General features: G+C 49.5%; 1 protein-coding gene across 1 annotated transcript in view; it reads left to right on the top strand.

Moving 5' to 3' along the window:
• The first annotated feature begins 404 nt into the window (after positions 1–404).
• TGM3 (transglutaminase 3) overlaps positions 405–22,262 on the top strand; it is a 40,496-nt gene continuing 18,638 nt past the window's right edge. Inside the window, exons 1-7 of the mRNA XM_014828530.3 lie at positions 405–622; positions 9,796–9,969; positions 10,314–10,556; positions 11,203–11,321; positions 12,724–12,852; positions 15,846–16,023; positions 16,126–16,261. Coding sequence (XP_014684016.3) covers positions 616–622; positions 9,796–9,969; positions 10,314–10,556; positions 11,203–11,321; positions 12,724–12,852; positions 15,846–16,023; positions 16,126–16,261 — 986 coding nt within the window. The 5' untranslated portion in view covers positions 405–615. The remainder of the gene's footprint in view (positions 623–9,795; positions 9,970–10,313; positions 10,557–11,202; positions 11,322–12,723; positions 12,853–15,845; positions 16,024–16,125; positions 16,262–22,262) is intronic.

The raw sequence follows: 22,262 nt of genomic DNA, 5'->3' as shown, positions 1-22,262 counted from the left end.
GTCACAGACAGGGCTTCAAGGTTTAATGATGGCCCAGAGCCCAGCCAGCATCTGAACTCAGTGCTTCCAATCCCCAATCAACTGCTCTTTCTGCTACACTGCAACCCTGAACAGCCGCACTGTGCTGAGCATCTCACACTCCTTGTGCAGGTGGAAAACACCCATATGGTGTCTAGCGAGAAAGGGCTAAGCAATTTTCTGCTTCTGGGTTTGGTGGAGACATTTCTTTGACCAGAGGACTTCTCACACCAGTTCTGGACAAGATGCTTCAAAAAAAGCGTGACATCACTTCCTAAACCCTACAATCCAGGAAGTTGTTTATCTTTGAAAAAGATCATAAAAGTGAACTCTTTGCATGTCTTTCTTATCTCCCCTCTTCTCCCCAAACTGGTCTTGCCCAACAGGATGACCTTCCACTGGGTGACAAGTATGTCGTAAGTGAAACGTTTACAGGCACTACAGGAATGACCTGGTGCCTCGCCCACCTCATTAGAATCCTAATTGGGGTGTGTCGGAGAGGCTTCTATATATGGTACAGCCATCCCCGGCAGCCCGTCTCCCCACTGACCGTGCCATTCCCAGACGAGCCGGAGAAGAGGCAGAGGAAGGCGAAACATGAGTGGTGAGTGCGTGGCATCTTCTCTACAGGTCCTTGCTGGAAGCCTGTGCTTCTCCTGAACCTCCGCAGAGACCAGAGCGTCCAGCTCCAGACAGTTGCCTTGGGGGCTCTGATGGCTGGATCTTAGTATTTTAGGGTTCTATTCTTTCTCAGTGGCTACCTAGTCCCTCAGCTTGGTCCCAGGTATACATGTTTGGAATGTAGTCCTGCATAATGGGCAGGGCATTCAACCCAGCTGGAGGTTACATCTGCTTAGACAGACGGATGAGCTTTGCCGTGTCAAGCCGGCTGGCACCTGCTCCCCGTGTTTCTCAATGCGGTTTTACCCAACTGTCAGTAACATAGGCAAAGAGAAGCACATCTCAGAGCTATAAGGGAGCGAGAGAGTGACAGCATGTGAGTTGATTTAAAAGAAACCATCCTCAGCACTGGAATGCTCCCAAGTAAACTCACGTCCGGAAGTACCGGCAGCCTCTTTGAAAGTGACCTGATGAGCTGAAACCTCCCAGTGGCAGAAGGAGCCGGTGCACCAAAGACCGTCTCTACGAGCAGCACCAGGGAAGGGGGGTGGACGAGAACAAGAAGTGCAGGTTTTCTTGCTCTGCGGTCACCCTCGAGGATCTGGGCTCTTGTTAGACAGCACCCCTGCTAAGCAGCATGCTAATTATTGCCTGTCATGGGGTGCTCAGCCTGGTGGGTTGACAGCGACGCCAAACCCAAACAAGGCATGAGTCAAACCTGTAAAATATTGTGAATGGCGGTTAGGACCGCGAGAAGGTTTGCCAAAGAAATCCCTGAGCCTGATGCAAAAGGCAAATGCCGGTTACTCCTGAAATCACAAAGATCAGGACAGGGTGGCTGCAAAAATAGGTCCCCTTCCCTGTCCCCCGCTTCCTCCTGGGAACGTACAGCATTGCTGGGTCGCCAAAAGAGGAGCTCTGGATCCCGTAGGCTTTAGCAAGAGGGGATGTCAGCTGTCACCCAGGCCATCTCCCTCCCTCCAGGAGGAGGAGGACTCTGAGGCCCAGGAGGGGGTAGACACTTGCCAGGGTCACACAGAGTGTTGGTAGGAGAGCCCGGGCTGGGTTCCAGAAGCAACATTTCCACCGTGTCCTGCTACCAGAGTGGAGTTCATAAAAAAGTGCGTGTGACATCTGGGACCCAGGAAAGCTATACTGAGACTGGTTTCTCATTTGAACTCTGTTACCAACTGCTTACATGTCCCCCGCTGCCACGGAGCCTCAGGTTCCAACTGCAAGACGAAAGGCTTGAAATCAGTAGGTTTTAGGCTCCTTCCAGTACTGACTGCTCTCTCGCCATGAGAGGAAACCAGGGACAGAGAGCCGTGGGCCCGGCATGTGCTCACCCCTGGGAGCATGCGCACTCACGTGGCTCTGAGGCCCTGCAGGCGGCCTGTGAATAGTCCACCCACTGTAAGCCCCTCTTGACATCCCAAGGGGCCCGCTGTGTCAGTGCCTGTGACTCATGGAGACACTGAGCTCTTAGAACCCAATGCCTAAATCAACCGGGTGTTCTAAGGTCACAGCAGAATGTGGACAATGGCTGGATGGGAGAAAATCAATTTTTAAAAGAGGCATGGGAGAGACAGGCAAATACCTTCATTCCTTTAAATTTGTCACACACATAGTTCCTAGCTCAGCAACCACTCAGCCAGGTGGTGCTCAGTAAGTGCTTGCTGAATGAATGAATGTACCTGTTGGATGCGTAGGGAAAGGAGTCACGGTAGGTGCAAGGGGAACAGATGGATGAGATGTAGTCTCTGTCCTCAGTGAGCTCACAGCCTGATAGTGCTTGGTGACACCAGTTCAGAGGCAAGTGGCCTGCAAGGTGGACTGTCACTCAGCTGCATCCAGTTACAGACCAAGTGTTCTGGCTGCCAAGAGGAGAAGGAGATTCATCCGGGCCAGGGCTGAGATAAAGAAGACCCTGGGAAGCAGATGGCATTGGTCATGGACGATGAGTCAGTCTTGGTCAGGAGCAGTTTTGTGGGGTGAGGAGTGTTTTGGGCAGAGGGAACAGGAAAATAAATGGAGGTGGGTTGGCAGCTGTGACCCAGGGGACCAGCAGAGTCCTCACATTGAGAGGACTCTGTGTCCAGCTCTTAATTTAAGGTTCTTGTTAGAATTGGTGGGGGTTCAGTTCTTCCGTCGCCCGGTGGAGAGGGCAGGTGAGCTGTGGGTGGGGATGATGGTGGGGAAGCCCTGGCAGTGTTTTGCACCAGTACTGTGGCATCCTCTGCCTACTGCCCACCGAGGCCTGAGCCTGAGTGGACAGGAATACAGGCTGTGAACACAGACAGCAGGCCCTCTGTGGACGGAAAGCATTGTTCCCCATGCCCAAAGCCACTCGGAGACCCTGGGTCAGAGGCAGAGTCCTCAGGGGACAAGCCTGAACCGCAGCCTCTGCCTGCAGGAGGCCAGAACCTCTGTTCTGAAGACCAACGCTCTGTCCCGCTAAGGCGGGAAGCTTCCTTGCCAACTGCTTTACTGGGCAGGGCTCTGGTCTCGGCTTCAGGGACCTACTCCTCTGGCCTCACTCTCCAATCTGCAGAGGCCCTGTGTCATTCTGGGCTGTGGGCCTGCCACAAAATGTTTTTCCTTGGTGCTGGGACACCGGTGGCTCTTTCTCCTGCAGAAGCAGTCAGGAATTCCTCCGGGGTTCCCGCCTCCTCCTCGTCTGTAAATCTTCCAGGAGCATCTGGGCTCTCCTCCCACTGGGCAATGGCTTCGTGTTTCAGCCACCTGGACAGGAACAATAGCTACGCTCTCTCTGAAAGCGGATCAGCCCTCTGGGCTCAGAGGCTCCTGGCTCCAGCTGCTCAACGTTTGAAATAAGGATGAGCTGCCTCTTCTCTGCTCCAGTCCCACCCGCTTTCTCTCACCTGCAGCAGCAGCTGCTCCCTGTTTATCAGATAGACTTGCCAGCGGCGGCCTCCCGCCTGGAAGGAGGACTGCCAGAGTTTCAGCCTTTGCTATCTAGGATTATACACAGAGGTAGACTAGCTGAAGGGTTACGAGTGCACATCTGACACGCTCTGGCTTGAGTCTCAGCTCTCTCCCTACCAGCCGAGTGATCTGGGGCAGGCTATTGAACTTGCGTGACTCAGTTTCCCCACCTCTAAAATGGGGTTATTGTGATATCTACCTCCTAGGTGCTCAGTCCACATAGCTTCTTGTTCCTTTGGAACTTCTATGAGCCTGTTTTCCCTTTGCCTTGGCGGTCTAAAGAAAAACCCTCTGAGATGAAGTCTGCTTTCTAATCAAGGATGATGCCCAGGGGAACCTCTCCCACTAGAAGCCTGCCCGCCCCCTTGCCTGCGCCCTTCACATTCCCAGGTGCCCCAATGTGCTGTGCTCATTCACCTCAAGTGGCTTCTCACCCTGCCTCCTCCCTGCTGGGCTGTGCTCCTCTGACTGGCAGTCATTCTCCTCCCCAGGGCCCACATGCCGGCCTGGGGTGTGAGCTGAAGGAGGAAATTCTTTTCCCTATCACTTGGGAGTGGAGGGAAGGAGGCCCCAGGGATTTTGGTAGGGGTGGAGAGATGAGTTGAGAAGGGGTCTGCACTCCCTAGCGACCTGATCTTCCTCCCTTGTCAGAAGGAGGCAGTGATTTTCCCCGGGGCCTCCCTCCCAGAGCTGCCATGTGGCTCAGGTGAGATAATTAGCATGAAAGAGCTCGGGTGAGTGTAAAATGATATATAGGCCTAAAGTAATGATTCTCAGTCCTGGCTGCATATTAGAATCACCAGAATTCTAAAAAGAAATACCAATGCTGTCCCTAACCCAGAGATTCTAATTTAATTGTCTAGGATGGGGTTCAGGCCAAAATAACACTCTCCAGGCGATCCTCACATGCAGCAAGGGGCGTGGACTGGTCTGAGAGGTTCCAAACTCTTTGGAAATGAAGGGGGCCGGGGTCCTTCCTTCCACTCCTCTCCCTCTGACCACGTGATAGGAGGCAGGCAGTAGGCTATGGGTGGCCCTTTCTCTCTGGGGCTTCCTGGAACTGTGCCCAGTCACTGCCACCACAACCACCTTGGCTGGCTGCGGGATGGCAGCTTGGAGTCATGTGTGGTCAGGCAAAACTGGCTTCCAGGCTGGGCTTGGGTCCAGGCTCTGCCTGAGCGTGTAATATTTGGCAAGTGACATCACCTGACTAGACTTCCAAATCCTTCATCTGTGAAATGGGAATAGCAGCCTCGTAGGGTTTTTATAACTAATAAAGGACATACGTAGGAAAAATGCTTGGCACAGAGCCTGGCATGTCAGAGACCCTCAATGGCAGCTGGTAAAAAGAAGCTCACACCCCCCTCTATCCTGTGTCACTGTTGCCATTATGTGTGGGATCCCAAGGCATTTGTCCCCACCCCACCCCACTTCTGGGGACCCAGGTGCTAGTGATGGGTGCTTGTTGGATCCAGATAAGAAGCCCATGAGGGAGGACGTTCAGGCCTCACCATCCCCTTCTACAGCTGGGGAAAGTACAATCCAGAAACGCTGAGGCCTTGCCCGAGGCCTCTCAGCTTTCCAGACCATCAGTCTAGTCCAGGTTCATTCGCTTCATCCCAGGGAGCTTCACCAGCCCTTCTCTTGGCCAGACCCCTGGCTTCCCCCCGCCTGCGTGCCAAGAAATTGTACCACACGTGCTGCCAAGGGACTGTGAATGTCTGAATGTGGGGAAGAGAGAAAGGGAAAGGCACAGGTGAGAGAGAGAGAGAGAGAGGGAGAGCCAAGAGGACAGCACCTGTGTTCCTGGAGCCCGTGAGGGGGATGTTCCCTGTGCCCAGAGGGGAGGGAGGGGACGCTGGGAATGACTTACAGTCCCTCAGTGACCAGGATCGAAGACCCAGCTTCTGGGCCAAGCTCTGCTTCTAAACTACTCGTAACCTCAGCAGATGGCTCCCTTTCTCCAGGCCTCCACCTTCTTTTCCGTAATATGGGAATATTGGCGGGCATCATTGTTTTTCATGCTGCTGGCTGTCACCCATGAGCAGGTTGCAAAATCGATTTAGTGGCTTATAACCAGCAATTTTCTAAAAGCGAAGTAGAAGACAAAATATCAATACGTTGTGCATAGCAAGGGTTAGCATCGTTTTGTGAAACGTTGCATCAGCTGGCGATCCGTGTGTGTAAACATTGTGTAAAATAGATTTCTTAATGTGGTTTCTATCAAAAAAGCTTGCAGACCGTTGGTGAGATGATTTTTAGTACGTCTATCAGCCCTAATTATATAGTATATATATATATATATATATATATATAGTATATCTATCAGCCTGTCTTTGTCTAGAGAAGAGACGTAGGGCCTAGAGCCCGAGCAGGTGGGAGAGCAGCAGCCACTGGAGTATCAGTTATGCCTGGCTGGGCCACCTGCCAGCAGCTCTATGCTGTGGTCCTCGTGGGAATAGGAGGCGAAAACCCCAGGCACATACCCGCAACCAAGTCACACTCACCTGCCTGCTACAGGTGACTCGATTGTAGAGCCAGGTGGACTGAGATGGCAGCTGAGTGGCCCCCTCTCCCAGTCGGAATCTGTTCTGTGCTTCCCATGTTACCCCTGCCAAAGGTGGACCACAGAATAAGTTGGGGGAGGGGCTTACATTATCAGGTATATATAATTAGGCTTGGCTGCGAATGACAGCCCAAATAACAATGGCTTAGAGAAATAAGCAAGACAGAGTTCACTTCTTCCTGCCACCATGGTCTTGCTGCAGGCGGTTTGGAGTGAGTAGAGCAGCAACACCAGGCGCAGGGGCCCCGGCTCTGTGCAGCCCCCACACTGCCGTCCCTGGGGCACGCTTGGTCTAAGCTGGCCACCAGCGCTCTGTCCACATCACACCCACGGGCGGGCAACAGGATGGAAGAAGAGGGAAGTGAACAGGCTGAGGGCATTTGCCAACTGTTTTGAAAAAGTGGTTTCCTCAAGAGAACTGAAAACAGGTGTTCAGACAGATACTTACATGAGAACGTTCACAGCAGCACTATCACCAGAGCCAAAGGGTGGAAACAGCCCGATGGTCCCTCAGCTGATGAAGGGATAAACAAGACGTGGCATATCCACACAACAGAATATTATTCAGCCATAAAAAGGTGTGAACTACTGAGAAATGCTGCCACACAGATGAACCTTGAAAACGTTATTCTAAGTGAAAGAAACCAGACCAAGGCCACATATTTGTGTGATTCCATTTATATGAATTTGCCAGATTTCAAATATCAGAAAGTGGATTTGTGGTTGCCAGAAGCTGGAGTTGGGGGGAACGGGGAGTGACTGCTAACGGGTGGGGGGGGTTCTTTGCGGGATGATGAAAAAGTTCTGAAACTAGATGGTGGTGATGGTTGCATAGCATTGTGAATGTACTAAATGCCACTGAATTGTACACTTTAAAGTGGTTAAAATGGCGAAGTTTAAGTTCTGTGAATTTTTCCTCAATTTAAAAAAGAAAAAGACGTTTCGTGGAAATTAACACATATAGCTTCCTCCTACAAGTCATTGGCCAGAACTCATTCATATGACCCCCGCGCTCGGGAGCCTGGGAAATGTAGTGCCCATTAATATGGGGCCTTTTACTATCCAGAAAGAAGGAGCGAGTGAATATTGGGATGACATTTAGCACATCTGCCACCTTAAGGTTGCTGGTGGCATTGATACTCTCAGTGAAAAAAAAAAATTGGAGAAATTGCCCCAGGCCTGACACTGGAGTTTAGCGGTAACTCAGGGAAGTGGCATGGAATTTTGAACAGGGCACTGGAATGAGGGTCCAGAGATGTCCCACTGTGGGCAGATCACCTCTCAGGGCCTCCATGTCCTCACATCCAGAGTAAGGGTGGGGAGTACATGATCTGTCTCCAAGGTTTCTTTTCCCTCTGATGTTTTTTAAGTGTCCAAGTTGAAGAGTCAATTGTAGGGGCCATGCCACGCCCCTTGCATCCCTTCCCTTCATCCAGGGTAGCACAGAGAACAGCCCTGAGGTGCTTAGATAGCCATGAAGTTGTAAGAGAAGAACCTTGGACGGTTGTGTACCTCCCCCACCCCCTGCCCTTTCTCTTCCAGAACACACTCCGGCAGAGGCGCTGTGACTACTGCTACGTCAAGGGGTGGCGGGTGCAGGGAACAAAGGAATCAAGATAACCCACAGACAGGATCCTCCCATCCTTGATTTGGGGGCTGGCAGAGCCAATCCCAGGGTGCAGGGGCCGGACAATGACTGAGGGCGGCAGCCAGGGGAAGGAGAAAGGCTTCAGAAACCACGCCGGAGGCTTTATGAGCCTGCTCTCAACGTGCCCCTCCCACTCCGGGATTCCGAGGCAGGCTGCTCCCCTTTCATCTGCCTCCCATGTAGAATACCCTTTTGGAACACGTTTTTCCCTTCCAGGTGCTCACTCTCTCCTCTGTATCAGGATACAAATGCCGGGGGGAGGACAATGCCTAGTGAGGGCCCCTCACCACCTGGGTAGCTTCTGGACTGAAGGTCTTGCGTGGGTCTCCCTCCTGGGTGGAGAATTGGGGACCATGGCAACAGAGGACAGCCAGAAAGACCTGGGTTAGAATCCTGGCTCTGCCAATTACTCAGATAAGATGTTTGTCTCTCTGAGCATCAGCTTCCAGGTCCTGTCAGGCTTCCGTCGAAGATATATGTCAAGTGCTGTGTATACTGTTAATAGCAGTTGACGTACAGTAGACTGATGACAGACATGAGTCCTGCTTTTCCTCACCCTCCAGCTCAGAGAAGCCTTGCATATCCCACAAGCACATGATGGGGAACAAGCCTCCTTCTGGCCGGGCTCACGCTCACCGGGGCTCACAGGAGAGGCAGAAATGACCATCACGGTCACTGTGCTTGTCTCACCCACTGCTAAAGCCCTTTGAGGGTTAAAACTACTCTTCATACATTTTCATACCCGCTCCACTGTTCCTAACGTAGTGTCCTACAGATAGTAGGTACTCTCTATATACTTATTGAGTGGATGTCCCGTATTCACCTTTCCTTATGGGCTAATTTTGAGCTATTGTCAGGATGGTCATTGGATGACATTTGTTTTTTGTTTGTTCATTTGGTTCCCTCATTCATTTGTTTATCTCTTTGTCCTAATACAGTCAAGCAATGTGCTAGGCTTCAGAATATACAGATCAAGATGGCACATTCAGATGGAGAGAGACCCATATAAATAAGAGCTGTGCCTAGCGCCGGGATGAGCCATCACCCTCCCATTATACTGTGGCCTCACTGCACAGGCAGAGGCTAGTTTGGTTTGCAGAGGAATGGGTGATGGAACATCTCAAACGTAACTCGCAGGAATAAAATTTCTCAAAAGGTTTATATAGGCTAAACCTCACACATCATGGTATCTCGCATGAGCCTTTCTCAGTTTAGCTCCATCACCTCCACCATCATGACAGAAGAAGTGTGAGGGGGTGGATTTCGAGGTGCGTGTCCTCAGGGTCTTATCCAGAGAGCTCATGAACTTTTGACCTGCTCCTATATGCTACTCTTGCCAGTGAGCTTTTGAAGTCCCTTCCAGAAAAGTGCTTGCCCAATCTCTCAGCCTAGAAATGCTGCTCAGAGTCATGTGATCCTCCCCAGCATCAGGGGTCCAGGCCAAGACCCGGGCATTGCACGTGTAGAGAAACTCAAGAAGACACAAGGAAATGTTTGCTGGATGTTGGAGTGGTTAGAGGCACTGACATCTGGGGAGACGCAAAAGGGAAAGCAAGCAGGCCAGACCAGGGTGGTGGATTTGAGAGAAGGACCTTCTCCCAGTTCAGTGTGAACCCCCAACCACAAAGTGATGATGCTAAAAATGGATGGAATGTGCGTGCTCTGGTTACACAGTTCTCCTGGCAAGTTGGGTGAAGGTGTACTGAGCACATGGCCTGTTCCTTGAGGGCTGAGTGACAGTTGGCCAGGCGGAGGGGACAGATATTCTCAGCAGTGTGAATAGTATGTGCAGAGGCTCAGCCACCTGAAAGGGCGGCCTGGGAAGAGGTTGTGAGGTGCTTGCTATGTCAGTCAAGGTCTTTGGATTTTAATGCGATTCTTCCTAGAAGTTTGGCTCTGGCCCAAGGATCCCTGCCCAAAAGCTGTCCCTTTGGTAACTTACACCTTTCCCCAGGCCACCATTCCAGGACCTCAGGCTCTCTTTTCTGTCTTACAGCTTTAGAACCCCAGAGTATCAACTGGCAGATGACCTCCAACCGGCGGGCACACAACACACACAATTTCTACGACCAGGAGCTCATCTTGCGGAGAGGCCAAGCCTTCAATTTCTTATTGAGCTTGAACCGAAATCTCAGCTCTGGAGAAAGGCTGGGGTTCATAGCCTCCACAGGTACCGGCTTCCCGCCCCTACACACACACCTGAGACGCCCTTGGAGCTGTGCATCCAAGGGCTGGTGGTGGTGACCTTGGGGGCACTGGGCTCTGGGCTCTAGCCCAGCTCTGCCATTGACTCGGTATGATTTTGGGCAAGTTTCTGCCTATCTCTGAGCTCAAGAGTCCAAGTCTCCAAATCAAGAGGGACTTGGGCTACATGGTCTCTCCACTTGCTTCCAGCACTGTAATGGGGCTTCATTGGACGACATCCCCCAAAGGGCCCCTGTGGTTGTATCTGATCTCTCCCCACAGTCTGGCCAGGGCTACTTGGGTTCCATTGTCCTCTGTCTTCTTTTGCAGGGCCTAACGCCTCAGAGTCGGCCAAGACAAAGGCTGTATTTCCACTCTCCAACAGCGGAAGTGGTGGCGGCTGGAGTGCACAGCTCGTGTCCAGTCAGGACAAAGTTCTGACCATCTCCATCCTCACTCCTGCCAATGCGCCCATAGGATTGTATACCCTGAACCTACAGATCTTCTCCCATGGCAAAGAGTTCACTCTGAAACTTGGGACTTTCATACTGCTCTTTAACCCCTGGTTGCAAGGTAAGCACCAAACCGTCCATATTTCCAGCCATCAGGTAAGCAGTGCCCGTGGAAAGGAGATGAGGGGAATGATTCTCATGGGCTCAGGTTTGATTATGGGAAGTTTGTGGGATATGGAAAGAGCATAGAAGCTAGAAGTCAGAAGCTATGGGTTCGAGTCCCGGCTCTGCCACATAACCCGTGGCAGTCACTGTGAGCTGTGTGAGTCTGAGCAGTCACTCTACCTCTCTGAGCCTCAAATTCCTCACCATTAAATGGGCATCTTGCTGTTTCCTCTGGGGCTATTGCAGGGATCTCATGAGCTTTTACAAACTGCATAGTATGGTGTAATTATAAGGGACAATGACTGCAGTACAACTCTGCAACGTGGAGGTAGCTTCCGGCTTGAAGGAGCAAGTGTCTCATTCTGGGGTCTCATTTTCAGACCCTCCAGTTATCCCAGCTTCTCTCTCAAGCTCGTAGTTCTCACAATATGAGTTGGAGGCATTATAGACGAAGGCTTCTTTCTTTAGTGAAGTTTAGGGGAAGGGTTGCAGGTGTGGCTTGCTCCAGCCCCCAGGCCAGTACTCAGGAGTGGGAGGAGGACTGGTTTCTACAGTCCTCTGTAGGATTCTCGTCCCTGATATCTGATTTTTGTGTCAAACAGCGGATAGTGTCTTTATGAGTAACCGAGCTGAGAGGGAGGAGTACGTTCAGGAAGATGCCGGCATCATCTATGTGGGGAGCGCAAATCGAATTGGCATGATGGGCTGGAACTTTGGACAGGTAAAAAGGTCATAAGGAGGCTGGGGTAACGTCTCTATGACCCAAGAATCTCAGCAGCTGTCCCCACAGATAGGTGGAAGTTCCCAAATCTGTCCATTTGCCTGCCCTTCTATTCATTCATTCATTCAGAAAGACATTTATTGACCACCTACTGTGTGCCAGGCCATGGACTGCACACTAAGGACACAGGAGATGGATAAGACAGATTTCCTGTCTTTGAGGGGGTCATAATCTAATGGACAAACAGGTGAATAACCACATTGATGCAGTGAAGTGTTATTGGTGCCCCGATGCACAAATGAGGGTAAGGCCCAGGAGAGACCCCTGGCCCCCAGGAGGGACAATAACAGAGTTTGTTATTCATTCCCCGTAAGAATGTGATGGAACTTTCTTGGTGTGTGCGTTTGGCCTTTCAAAACCGTACCCTCTTGGTCCTTCCTTACTGTGACCTCCCCCCCCATTTGAGTTCCCAGGTTTGTTCAGCCTAGAAAATGTTCAAGAATTCCCTGCGCTTTTTCCTTTTGCCAGCAGACAAACGAAAGTATAAGAATGAGATACCTCGGATGGGCTGCCCTGGATGTCCGGGAGGGGCTGCGTAGGCGCAGGCTCTGCCCGTCTCCAGACCCCATTCTGCAGTCAACCAGAGCAAGTCTGCTCTATATATTATATGTTGGCTTTCCATTTCAAATTTCATTGGAAGGAAGAAAAAAGAAAAAAAAAAGGGTAGGAACATAGAGTGTGTCCAGGAGTGGAAAGGAGGCTATTTTTGATGGCATGGTCTGGGCGAGCCTCTCTCAGGCAGGAACTTTTGATCAGAAACCTGAAGAAGACAAGGGAGCCAGATGGATATCTCGGGGAAAAGCATTGGAGGCAGAAGGAACAGCACATGCAAAGGCTCTCAGGCAAGAGAGAGCTGGGCCTTCTTTGTCTGAGAAGCAATAGCTAAAAACAAGTCTTATTTTGTGAAAATAGCTTCAAATACCTCTTTTAGCGAGATATTTTGTCTTTATGATTACCTCCCCAGGAGTCTAAGTAACATGCTTAAGGTCACAGTCAGAGCTGGATGGAAACTGTGAGACAAGCTTGGCCCAGGCCCTTGTTATACAGATGGAGAAACTGAGGCCCAGACAAGCTAAGGGATTTGCTCGCAAGTTCACAACTGTGAGGGAGTCCTATGCACGTTAGAGGCCTCAGCACAGGGCCTCCCATGTAGCAGGAGCTCTGGGGTAGTCTGCAGGGTGGAAGGTGGGTAAGAGGGTCATTCCTCGGGAGCTCTCAGTTCTGGAGCCCACGGAGCAAAGGCGCCAGGGCCGTTCCCGCGTTCTCAGTGGTGTAGCTCCCTTCATCAGCCGACACCGCTTGTCCTTTCTTTCCTTCTAACGGATGATCCCATTTTGAGCAGTTTGAAGAAGACATTCTGAACATTTCCCTCGCGGTCCTGGATCACAGTCTGAATTTCCGCCGTGACCCTGCTACTGACGTGGCCCGCAGGAGCGACCCTAAATACGTTGGCCGGGTGCTGAGCGCAATGGTGAGTGGTAGGACAAGCATAACAACCAGTAGTCACCATGTATCAAACCCAACTGTGGGTTAGGCCCCCACGCTGTTCCCATGTGTCATCTGGTGGCTCTTACGGTCCCCATTTTACACACGTGGGGCCTGAGGCTCCTCCAACTTAAAGGGCTCACCTGAGACACACAGCGAGCGAACAGCAGAGGCAGACCTGGCCCCAGGCCTCCCTGGCTCCAAGCCCTTTCCACTGGAAACTGAGGCCTTTCTCAGATGACGAGGGGACCTGTCCTTTTGGTGGCTGCCAGGGCCAGGAGGATGCAAAGCTGACACTTTGCTCCATCACTGGGCCTCCTAGGAAAGGGGGTGAGTTCCCCAGTGAGGCCGAAGTGTCAACCTCCTTGCTTGATCCATCCCCTCCACAGCAGGGAGTGAGAATGTCAGACTGGGCAGGCCGTGGGCCAGCGCTCTCAGGACCGAGACGGGGGCCTGAAGCCCAGGGAGCCGAGTGAGTCAAAGTCAAAGCAGAGCAAGGCCTCGAACTGCCTGCCCAGGGCCTCCACGTGAGCGACCTGCCCCACCCCCAACACACACACACACACACACACACACACACACACGCGGATCCTGGAGGAATCTATCACTCCACCCTCAGTGTGTAGAGAACATCTCCATCAGAAAGTATCCAAACACAGGATCCACCTGCTCAAAAGTAACAAATAAAAAGCTAAATATCAGAGAGTTTAACTTTAACTCTCTGAAATTAAATAATTACCTGGAAGTGTCTTTGAGTTTTCTTTTTCTTTCTTTCTCTTTTTTTTTGGGGGGGGGGAGGGGGGGTTATGGACTAGGCATTTTTTAGTCTCTTTACTTTTTTTCCTTTTTTTTTGGTGAGGAAGATTGTCGCTGAGCTAACATCTGTGCCAATCTTCTCTATTTTATGTGGGATGCCACCACAGCATGGCTTGACAAGTGGTGCTAAGTCCGCGCCTGGGATCCAAACATGCAAACCTTGGGCCACTGAAGCAGAGCATGTGAACTTAACCACTATGCCACCAGGCCGGCCCCGGTCTCTTTACTTTTGAGTTGGAGAATATCCAAGCTAATGAGCTAGTTACATGGTTAGAAATTCCAACAATCTTTTGACCACATGATAAATATCTGAGAGTAATCAGAGAGGGCTTCCTGGAGGAGCAGTCTTAAACCGAGCCTTGCAGAAAAGGAGTGGGGAGGCCCTGAAGAGATGGGTGGCAGGAGCCAGGGCAGCTGGGGAAGAGTGAGGAGAGGAAGTGGGGCCTGGGCCGAACCGTGAAAACCAAAGAGGCCCGGGAACGGAGGGGTGAAACCAAGGCCAAGGTTAAGGCAAGCTGGCATTCAGGGCGATTTACGAGCTGAGCCTCCGCGGCCCAGGAGCGGGTGGGTGAGGCCAGGCGGCTTCAGCAGCAGCTGACTCACCGTCTCCCTCCGGACAAACCACTTTATCTCCACACCGGTTTCCTCCCTGCTGCTCTCTCCAGACCTGGTTGGGCCGGGCCCTGAGCTAATTAGGGCCTGTGCAGGACTTTGAAATGTCCCCTTCCAGCCAGAGATGACCCTGTCGATTGCCACTTCGGTGGCTGGAGCACCTGTGACTCAGGAGCCCCCCCTCTTTGGAGAGGGAACGGGACTCACAGGCTCAGGGAGCCCTGGGAACCCCGGCCCAGCCCCTCACTGTGTGGTTGGGGTAAATGCAGCTCCAAGTTTCATAAACTCTGAACACTTGGCTGCTGGAAGACAGACGACAGCCTGTGTGTTTCTGACTTTCCCTGTACTGGGATATGAAGAACTAAGGCCCAGAGAGGGGCATTGACTTGCCCGCAGTCACCGAGCTGACAAGCGTCAAGGCTGGGCGTGTCATCAGGTTTCTCCTTCCTTCTTTCCCTTTTAACTTTATATTATGGCAAAGTTCAGACCTTCACCAAAGGAAAAGGAAAAGGAACTCCTCTGTACCCATCACCAGCTTCAGGGCTTCCCCACTCAAGGCCGGTCTTGTTTCATCTCTGATCCCCTCCTTCACAGGTTATTTGATAAATCCCAGACCTTATAGCATCTCATCCACAAATATTTGAATATGTGTCTCTAAAAGACAATGTGACCCAGGTCCCTTGATTTCTAGTCCAGTGCTCTTTTCACACTGCATTGTGGTTGCATTATTTATACAAGAATCAGGCCTTAAGTCGAATGAATGAATGAACAAATGAAAGCAACATTCCATCTTTATTCTTTCCAAGAAGAAAGTAGTTGCTAAAGTTCTTAAGTGATCTTTTTATTTATTTATTTTTTTAAATTTGACCTGTATTTTATCTTTTCTTTTTTGCTGGATAAGATTCTCTCTGAGCTAACGTCTGTTGCCAATCTTCCTCTTTTTTTCCCCCCAAAGCCCAAGTACATAGTTGTATATTCTAGCTATGGGTCCTTCTAGTTCTTCTTTGTGAGCTGCCGCCACAGCACAGCTACTGACAGACAAGTGACGTGGTTCTGCACCCAGGAACCAAACCCAGGCCACCAAAGTGGAGTGTGCTGAACTTTAACCACTAGACCATCAGGGCTGGTTCTACGTGATCCTTTTAGAAGAACAGTTCACCAAAAGAGAGTTTCAAATCATGGACCCCCTTGTCCATGACACGTGTGACAGCCCAGGAGTTCTGGCAAGAAAGTGTCTGCAGGCTGGTTTTCTGACCATGCCGTGCCACTGACAAGCCATGAAGCCTGTTTTCCATGTGAGCCTGCTGCACTGGAGTGATGTTTGGGTTAGGGGCAATCAAACATGGCCTGTTAAGTAAGTGCTTTCAAATTCTTAAAGTGCTTGATACCCCTAGGGGATCATCATTACAATTATCGACCTCCAATCACCGAGAAAGATGCAGAAAATGTATCCGACGGCTCCCTGGCTTCCTTCCTCATCTCCCCACTTTGTGCCCTGAACACTGCACGTCGCTCTCTGTGCTGATTCATTGGGGGGTTTTTCCTGCCCAGATCAATGGCAATGACGACAACGGTGTGATTTCTGGGAACTGGAGCGGCGACTACAGTGGGGGCCGGGACCCAAGGAACTGGAACGGCAGTGTGGAGATCCTCAAGGCGTGGAAAAGCTCTGGCTTCAGACCAGTCCGATTTGGCCAGTGCTGGGTCTTTGCTGGGACCTTCAACACAGGTACTCCGGGTTGCCGTGCCTTGGCTGGGTCGGCGGGCAGCCGTGGGGTACCCCGAGGTCCCGGCGTCACTGCAGCTCCTCAGGCTGCCCCTTGACTTGCAGTGCTGCGGTCTCTGGGGATTCCTGCCCGCGTGATCACCAACTTCAACTCAGCTCACGACACAGACGGAAACCTCAGCGTGGATGTGTACTACGACCCCATGGGCAATCCCTTGGACAAAGGCCGGGACAGTGTATGGTGAGTCTCTGACCCCTTCTGAGCAGCTTCTTGCTCTCCCCAGCCCCGGGGCCTCAGTTCCAAACGGGGGTTGGGAGGCAGGTAACATGTCAACACAAGGCTTAGCATGGAGATTCTGACAATGCTCATTACACATCTAGCGAGACCCAAAACAATGCTTCTCGTGGTTCTGCACAGTCTGATGATCCCCTCTATCTTGCTGCCAGATGAAGGGTCTGACGGCATTGAAAGATATGATTCCTGGGCTCTGTGAAACCGCCCTGAATTTATAGGCTCCATTAGATGCTATGCTACTTTAGAAGATAAACCTTGAAACTATTGATTTTCCAGTAATAAATACAAATTTATCTTATTTCAGGCAACCCATATGACTCACGTGATTTCTTAAAGAAAAGCAACACAGTTTCTCTTACACGTATATACAATTTTATGTATCTTGGTTGATAGAATAAAATGTTCGTTTATTCTGCATTCCAACAGAAAATAAGAAGCTTTATATGTAATTGGGCATATATATTTCTAACCATAACTATGCCATGTGCACGTGTATTTACACACACACGTATATATATGAAATGTATAATAGATGCCAACTGGAAATAGGTTATATGAAACTTATAGACACGTCTATAACTTCATATAGCAGTATATACACATAAAATAGATATTGTTACAGCTATTTAAGGTTATAGCATATGCCAAATTATTACCAGATGGCAACTGAAAATGATTAGGTCTTCATCTGTATATACACATAAATATCTACGTGCCTATGTATATGGATTACTACACACATATGTCAATAACCCATCGTTTTAGTCCATTTCAGAGGATACACACACACACATAATCAGAAGCATATATACGGCTAGATAACCTGATAGCGGATGCCATCTTATTTCCAGATTTTTGACTTTGAGATAGTCCATATAAAATATTCTTTATGACTTATTATTCCCAGAAAAAGTAGGTCCAACTTTTCTGAAATGTGCTTAGTGTAACTAATGGAATAAAGTCAAAGGAAAATAAAAATTACCAAAAACAGCTGTTAAAACAAATAAACAACCACCCTGTGCCAACAACTGAGTGACATAAGCGTCTCCTCCCCTCTGAAGGAGAGTGAGGCCACGTAATTCACCCGAGGTCTCATGGATTCCAGGCTTTAATGGGGTAGAGAAAGCTTAGTTCAGAATGCTCTTTCTTGATCTGTACATATACAACTTTCTCTCTAATGACATTGCTACTTATAGCAAAGTTTCGTCTTCCAGCTTGTCATAAGTGAGTATCTTTCCTTCTTGTGGGTTTTTCTTTTGTTGTTGTTGGATCCAAAATCCCACTGCGGCCTGTTCTGATGGTTGGAGCAGTGCCATTCCTGGCCTCGATTTCCTTCACAAAAGGAGATGGCTGGTCCAACAAGATGACTGATTGGGGCAGGGGGGTCCCTTCTGGCATAACCCTTCTGTGATTATCCTGCACCTCAGCAGCTGCAGAGAGACCAGAAGGCTTGAGACTCGGTCCCTCTACCAAGAGCATTTATGGTGCTGTTGTGGGAGTGGGGAAGCTGTTAGCAGAGGCTGATGAATGACACTGGGTGGTGTGCAGTGCGCCCGTGAGTGATTCAGACAGTAAGCACTGTGGGAACTCAGGGAGGGAGTGGTCAAAGGCTTTCTGGGAGCAGGAAGGTGGGGCTTTTAAGCTGAATTTGGAATTAGAACCCAGATCTCTGGGTTACTGGTTCACGCCACCACCTCATATTAGCTTCATAATTCATTCCCAATATAATCACCCTGGGGCAAGACTGGGCCCATGGAGACGTTCCAAAGTGTCTCTACTGTCATTTCTTTTGGCCTCATTGGAGGGCGTCAGGCCCAAAAGCTCTGATCTTTTGCTAGGAGCCTCATCGCTCCTCACCCTCCCACGCCTACCAGCCTTCTCTAAACCTCCTCAGCAAACAGTGGGAGCTGACGGTCCCTCCCTGCCCCACGCCCTGCTGGCTGTGGGTAGGGAACCAGCCCCGGATGGCATGTGGACAGAGAGCCCTGAGTCCCAGTAGCAGCCTCACTTCCACTTTGCTCTGGGACTTGTGTAAGCCACCTCGTCATTCTGGTCCCAAGTTTCCCCATGAGTGAAATATAAGGGCTGGGCTAGGACGAGATGTTCACTTGAGTCTCTTACCAGCTTTAATTTTTCGATTCTCTGCAGCTTCAGCTCACTCCACTTTTTGTATGAGAGCTACTGATCCCAAGGGAGCCATCTCGTTCTTTCTACAGAGATCCCACCCAGGGGGACAAGCTAAACCACCAGTCATTTTCTGCCTGGAGTGAAATTATTAACCTATTTTTATAAAGACAGAAACCTTTAATCTGAATCTTTGTATGTTGCAAATGTTGAAAGCTTTTAGAACTTTGTTCAGATTTGCCTAAAGTAAAAGAATGTAAGGATCAAGTGAGAGGTTAAGCATCTGATAGTGCTTAATAATAACAGCAACTCCTAATAATTTCTTGGACAACCGTTGTGTGCCAGGTACTGTTCTAAGTGCTTACGTGTACGCATCAGAAATGATGAGGTGGGCGCTGTTATGATCACCCCCATTTTATAGTTGAGGAAGCTGCCACAGAGCCATTCCCCAAGGGCACGTAACTAGAAAATGGTGGTGCTGGGATTTGAACCCAGGCAGCTTTGTAAACTGTAAAGCACCAGAGAGATGCCGACAGTGTTATTATTATTCCCGACTGATCTTAACCTGGAGAAATCTGACAGCTCTTACCTTGAGATTTTCCTGGTTGGCTGGACCCCACTCAGGGCTCTGGTTGTGCTGGGTGCTATCCAACCCACTCAGAGGGAGAAGCTGGGTTCTTCGGTTCCCACTTAGGCAGCAAATGCCACTTCCCTAGAAGAGTAAACATGGTCTCAGGGGCTCAGTGACGAGAAACGGCTTGCCCAAAGTCAAACTGAATCGGCGTCCAAGCTGGCAGTGGAACACAGGACCCTCCCAAGTCAGAGAACGGCAGGACTGGGAGCGACCCCAGAGAGGGACCTGCTCGTTTCATCAATGAGAAAACAAAGACCCAAAGAGAGTAAGGGTAAACAGCTGGAGACATTTAGAAGCTCTAAATAAGTGTATGACTTTACATAAGTTCCTTAACTTTTCTGTGCCTCAGTTTCCCATCTGTAAAATGAAGGGCTAGATCCGGGGACTTCAGCAATTTCTTCCAGGCCTTTCTTTTAATCACGTTGACAGCAGTGGGGTGCATTTTCTCCTAAGCCATTCTGCTCATGCCAGTGGTTTGGCTTAAGAGGCGCAAGGCTCTGGGATAGTCACTTCCTGAGAGTCAGGATGCTTCTCGGGGAGCTTGGTTTGGGATGCCTCTTTTATATGGTTCCCTTCTGGGCCCCTATAAAGACGGTCTCTGGAGCGTGCTCAGTCGCTGAGCAGCAACCAGCGCATTTGGAACAGTTTGGCCAAGGTTCTCTTTACTGGACATTTCTGCCTTGCTTTCTTAATTCATTTGACTTGACTCTCCAATTTCTAGAGTCACAGACCTGACTCTACTTATAGACTTTGTAGAGCTCCAAGGCGGAAGGCACATGGCGATTGCCCAACCCCGTGGCCCCGGGAGGTGGAGTCAGCCAGTTCTGGAGAAGAGCTGTTGGCACCCACACCTTGGCTCAAGCGCCTGGCTCCTAAAGCAATCTCTCCACGGTTATCAGCATCCACTAATACTTAGCCAGTCCCCAACATACCGAGAGCAGCTCGTTCAGACCCCAGCAAAGAAACCAAGGCTGCAAGCGTGCCCCAGGCCCCAGAACAATTCGATCCAGCCAACATGATTAAGTATGCGCTGTATGCCAGACCTGCACCGGGCACTGGGCACCGAGGGGAGTGAGATGCAGGGAACCAGGTTAGAGGAGGTCACAGCTGCATGAGAAGATTGGCGACCATGGAGTAGAAGAAGTCAGATAAGTGAATTATGGGCAAGATGCAGAGGTGTGGTTGGCATCCTCTCAGCAAGTCAAGAAAAGGTTTTTTTGGAGGAGGCAGGATCTGAACTGCATCTGGAAAGACAAAAAGGCCTATTTACCACCAAAAGGGGGAGGGATTTGGGGTCGCTTTCTAGACAGGGTCTCCTGATGTGGTGAATTTTAAAGATAAACATAACTCAGTTGCCGTCTCCAGGGCGGTGGTTTATAAACTTCAAAGGCTGAATTAGAATTGATTTGGGTGGAAGGAGGTAGGAGGGGCAGGAATCTGCATCTCTAATACATGCCTCAGGTAATTCTGATACCTACAGCCTGTCTTTTTCCCCAACTCCCACTCCTGAAACCCTCAAGACAGGAACAGAACCCAAGGCTGGATGTAGGAGAGAGTGTGGCACACAACCAGAAACAGACCAGGATTTCCATGATGGTGGCCTTGGGCGTTTGAAAGGCCCATAGCTTCCAAATAGGTATGAGTAAGGCGCTGGCTTCTGAATGAGGGAGGAACCAGGATGTGTTTGTTATCTGCATTATCTTAACTTCCCACCTTGCAAACAGGGATTAAAACACAGCTACTTACCAATTTTTTTTGCCAACCCATCCTTCCCCTTGGGTTCTCTGCCAGGAACACAACGAACGTGAAATTTCGTGTTCTTCTGCTTTCTCATCCCTCTCTTGTGCCTTTCAGCCTTCTAGGGTCACCTTCCCACACTCCTGCTTTTTCTTTGGTGAATCCTAACCGATTTCACAGGCCCTTTCAGAAAGACATCTTGTGGATCTTCCTGGAGACAATTTTTTCTAAGTTTTTTTCATAATTACAGGAAATTTCAGAACATATGAAGAAGTAAAGGTCATCTGTAATCTTACTGTTCGCCTACTCTTAATATTTGATCATTTTCTATCCAATCTGGTCTCTGTGCGCTGTTGTTGATTATAGAATTGGCATTATGCATTTTACAGGGCAGGAGGACAAGAGAGAGTATATGACAGGTACATCTGACTTTTTCCCGCACCTGGAAACCAACCCCTTTAAAACTTCAACCACAGTTTTAAATCATGTGATTTTGACTAAACACTCTATCATGAGCATTTCCCCCAAGTCATGAAATACTCTTCAGAAATAAGATTTTGAATGTATCATACTCCATTGAATGGTTAAACCACTATCTCTTTCCCTACTGGTTACTCTTCCCTATCCGCTCTTTTCCTCCTATACACAACACCGTAATGAGCATCCTTGAATGTAATCTTGGGCACATCTGTGCTCCATCCCACAAAAGCGACTCCTAGGAATGGTGTATCCTGGGTTAAAGGGAATGAACATTTTAAAGGCTCATGACACCTATTGCTGTTGTGTTTCAGAAGGATTACGATGACCTAGGTTTCGTTACAGGAATGAATAAGAGTATTCTTTCTTCCCACTCGTATGATTGGTTGGTATTATTTTTAATTATCTGTTTGTTCACCTCTTATGGCCTTCTCCCTTTCTGTCTTGATTTGGAGCTTACTTTTCACATCTCCCCTTGCTCCCTGAAGGATGTCACAGGGTCACGTTGTACCTGATAAGTGCTTAAGGGGCACTTCCAACTCCTTTGACACCTGGATAGTGTAGAACTCCCCCACACCCACTTAGCCTATCAGATCCCCACAGGGAACCGCTTCCAACACATAAAATGAAAACAATCTCTTCCTGATTATAAAATAATAAAAAATAAATAAATAAAGAGAGCCATTAGTAATATAACTACCCAAAGAAAAACACTAATAGCATTTTGAAATAGATCCTTCCAGATATTTTGTTCTGTTTATATTCACACGCGTTAGATGTATGTGCATTGAGTTTTAATTTCCCAAATGGGATCAAGTTAAACAGTCTATTTTATCATTTTTATATCTTTCTATGTCAATAAATAAAAATTTAGAGAGACAGTACCGTTTGGTAGTTAAAAGCATGCACCCTGCAGCCCTTCTGCCTGGGTTCAAGTCCCACTCTGATAATTTCCTTGCTGTGAGACCTTGAACA

The sequence above is a fragment of the Equus asinus genome, chromosome 15, assembly GCF_041296235.1.
Source record: "Equus asinus isolate D_3611 breed Donkey chromosome 15, EquAss-T2T_v2, whole genome shotgun sequence".
Classification (NCBI taxonomy): Eukaryota; Metazoa; Chordata; class Mammalia; order Perissodactyla; family Equidae; genus Equus; species Equus asinus.
This window is presented reverse-complemented; position numbering and strand designations above follow the sequence as displayed.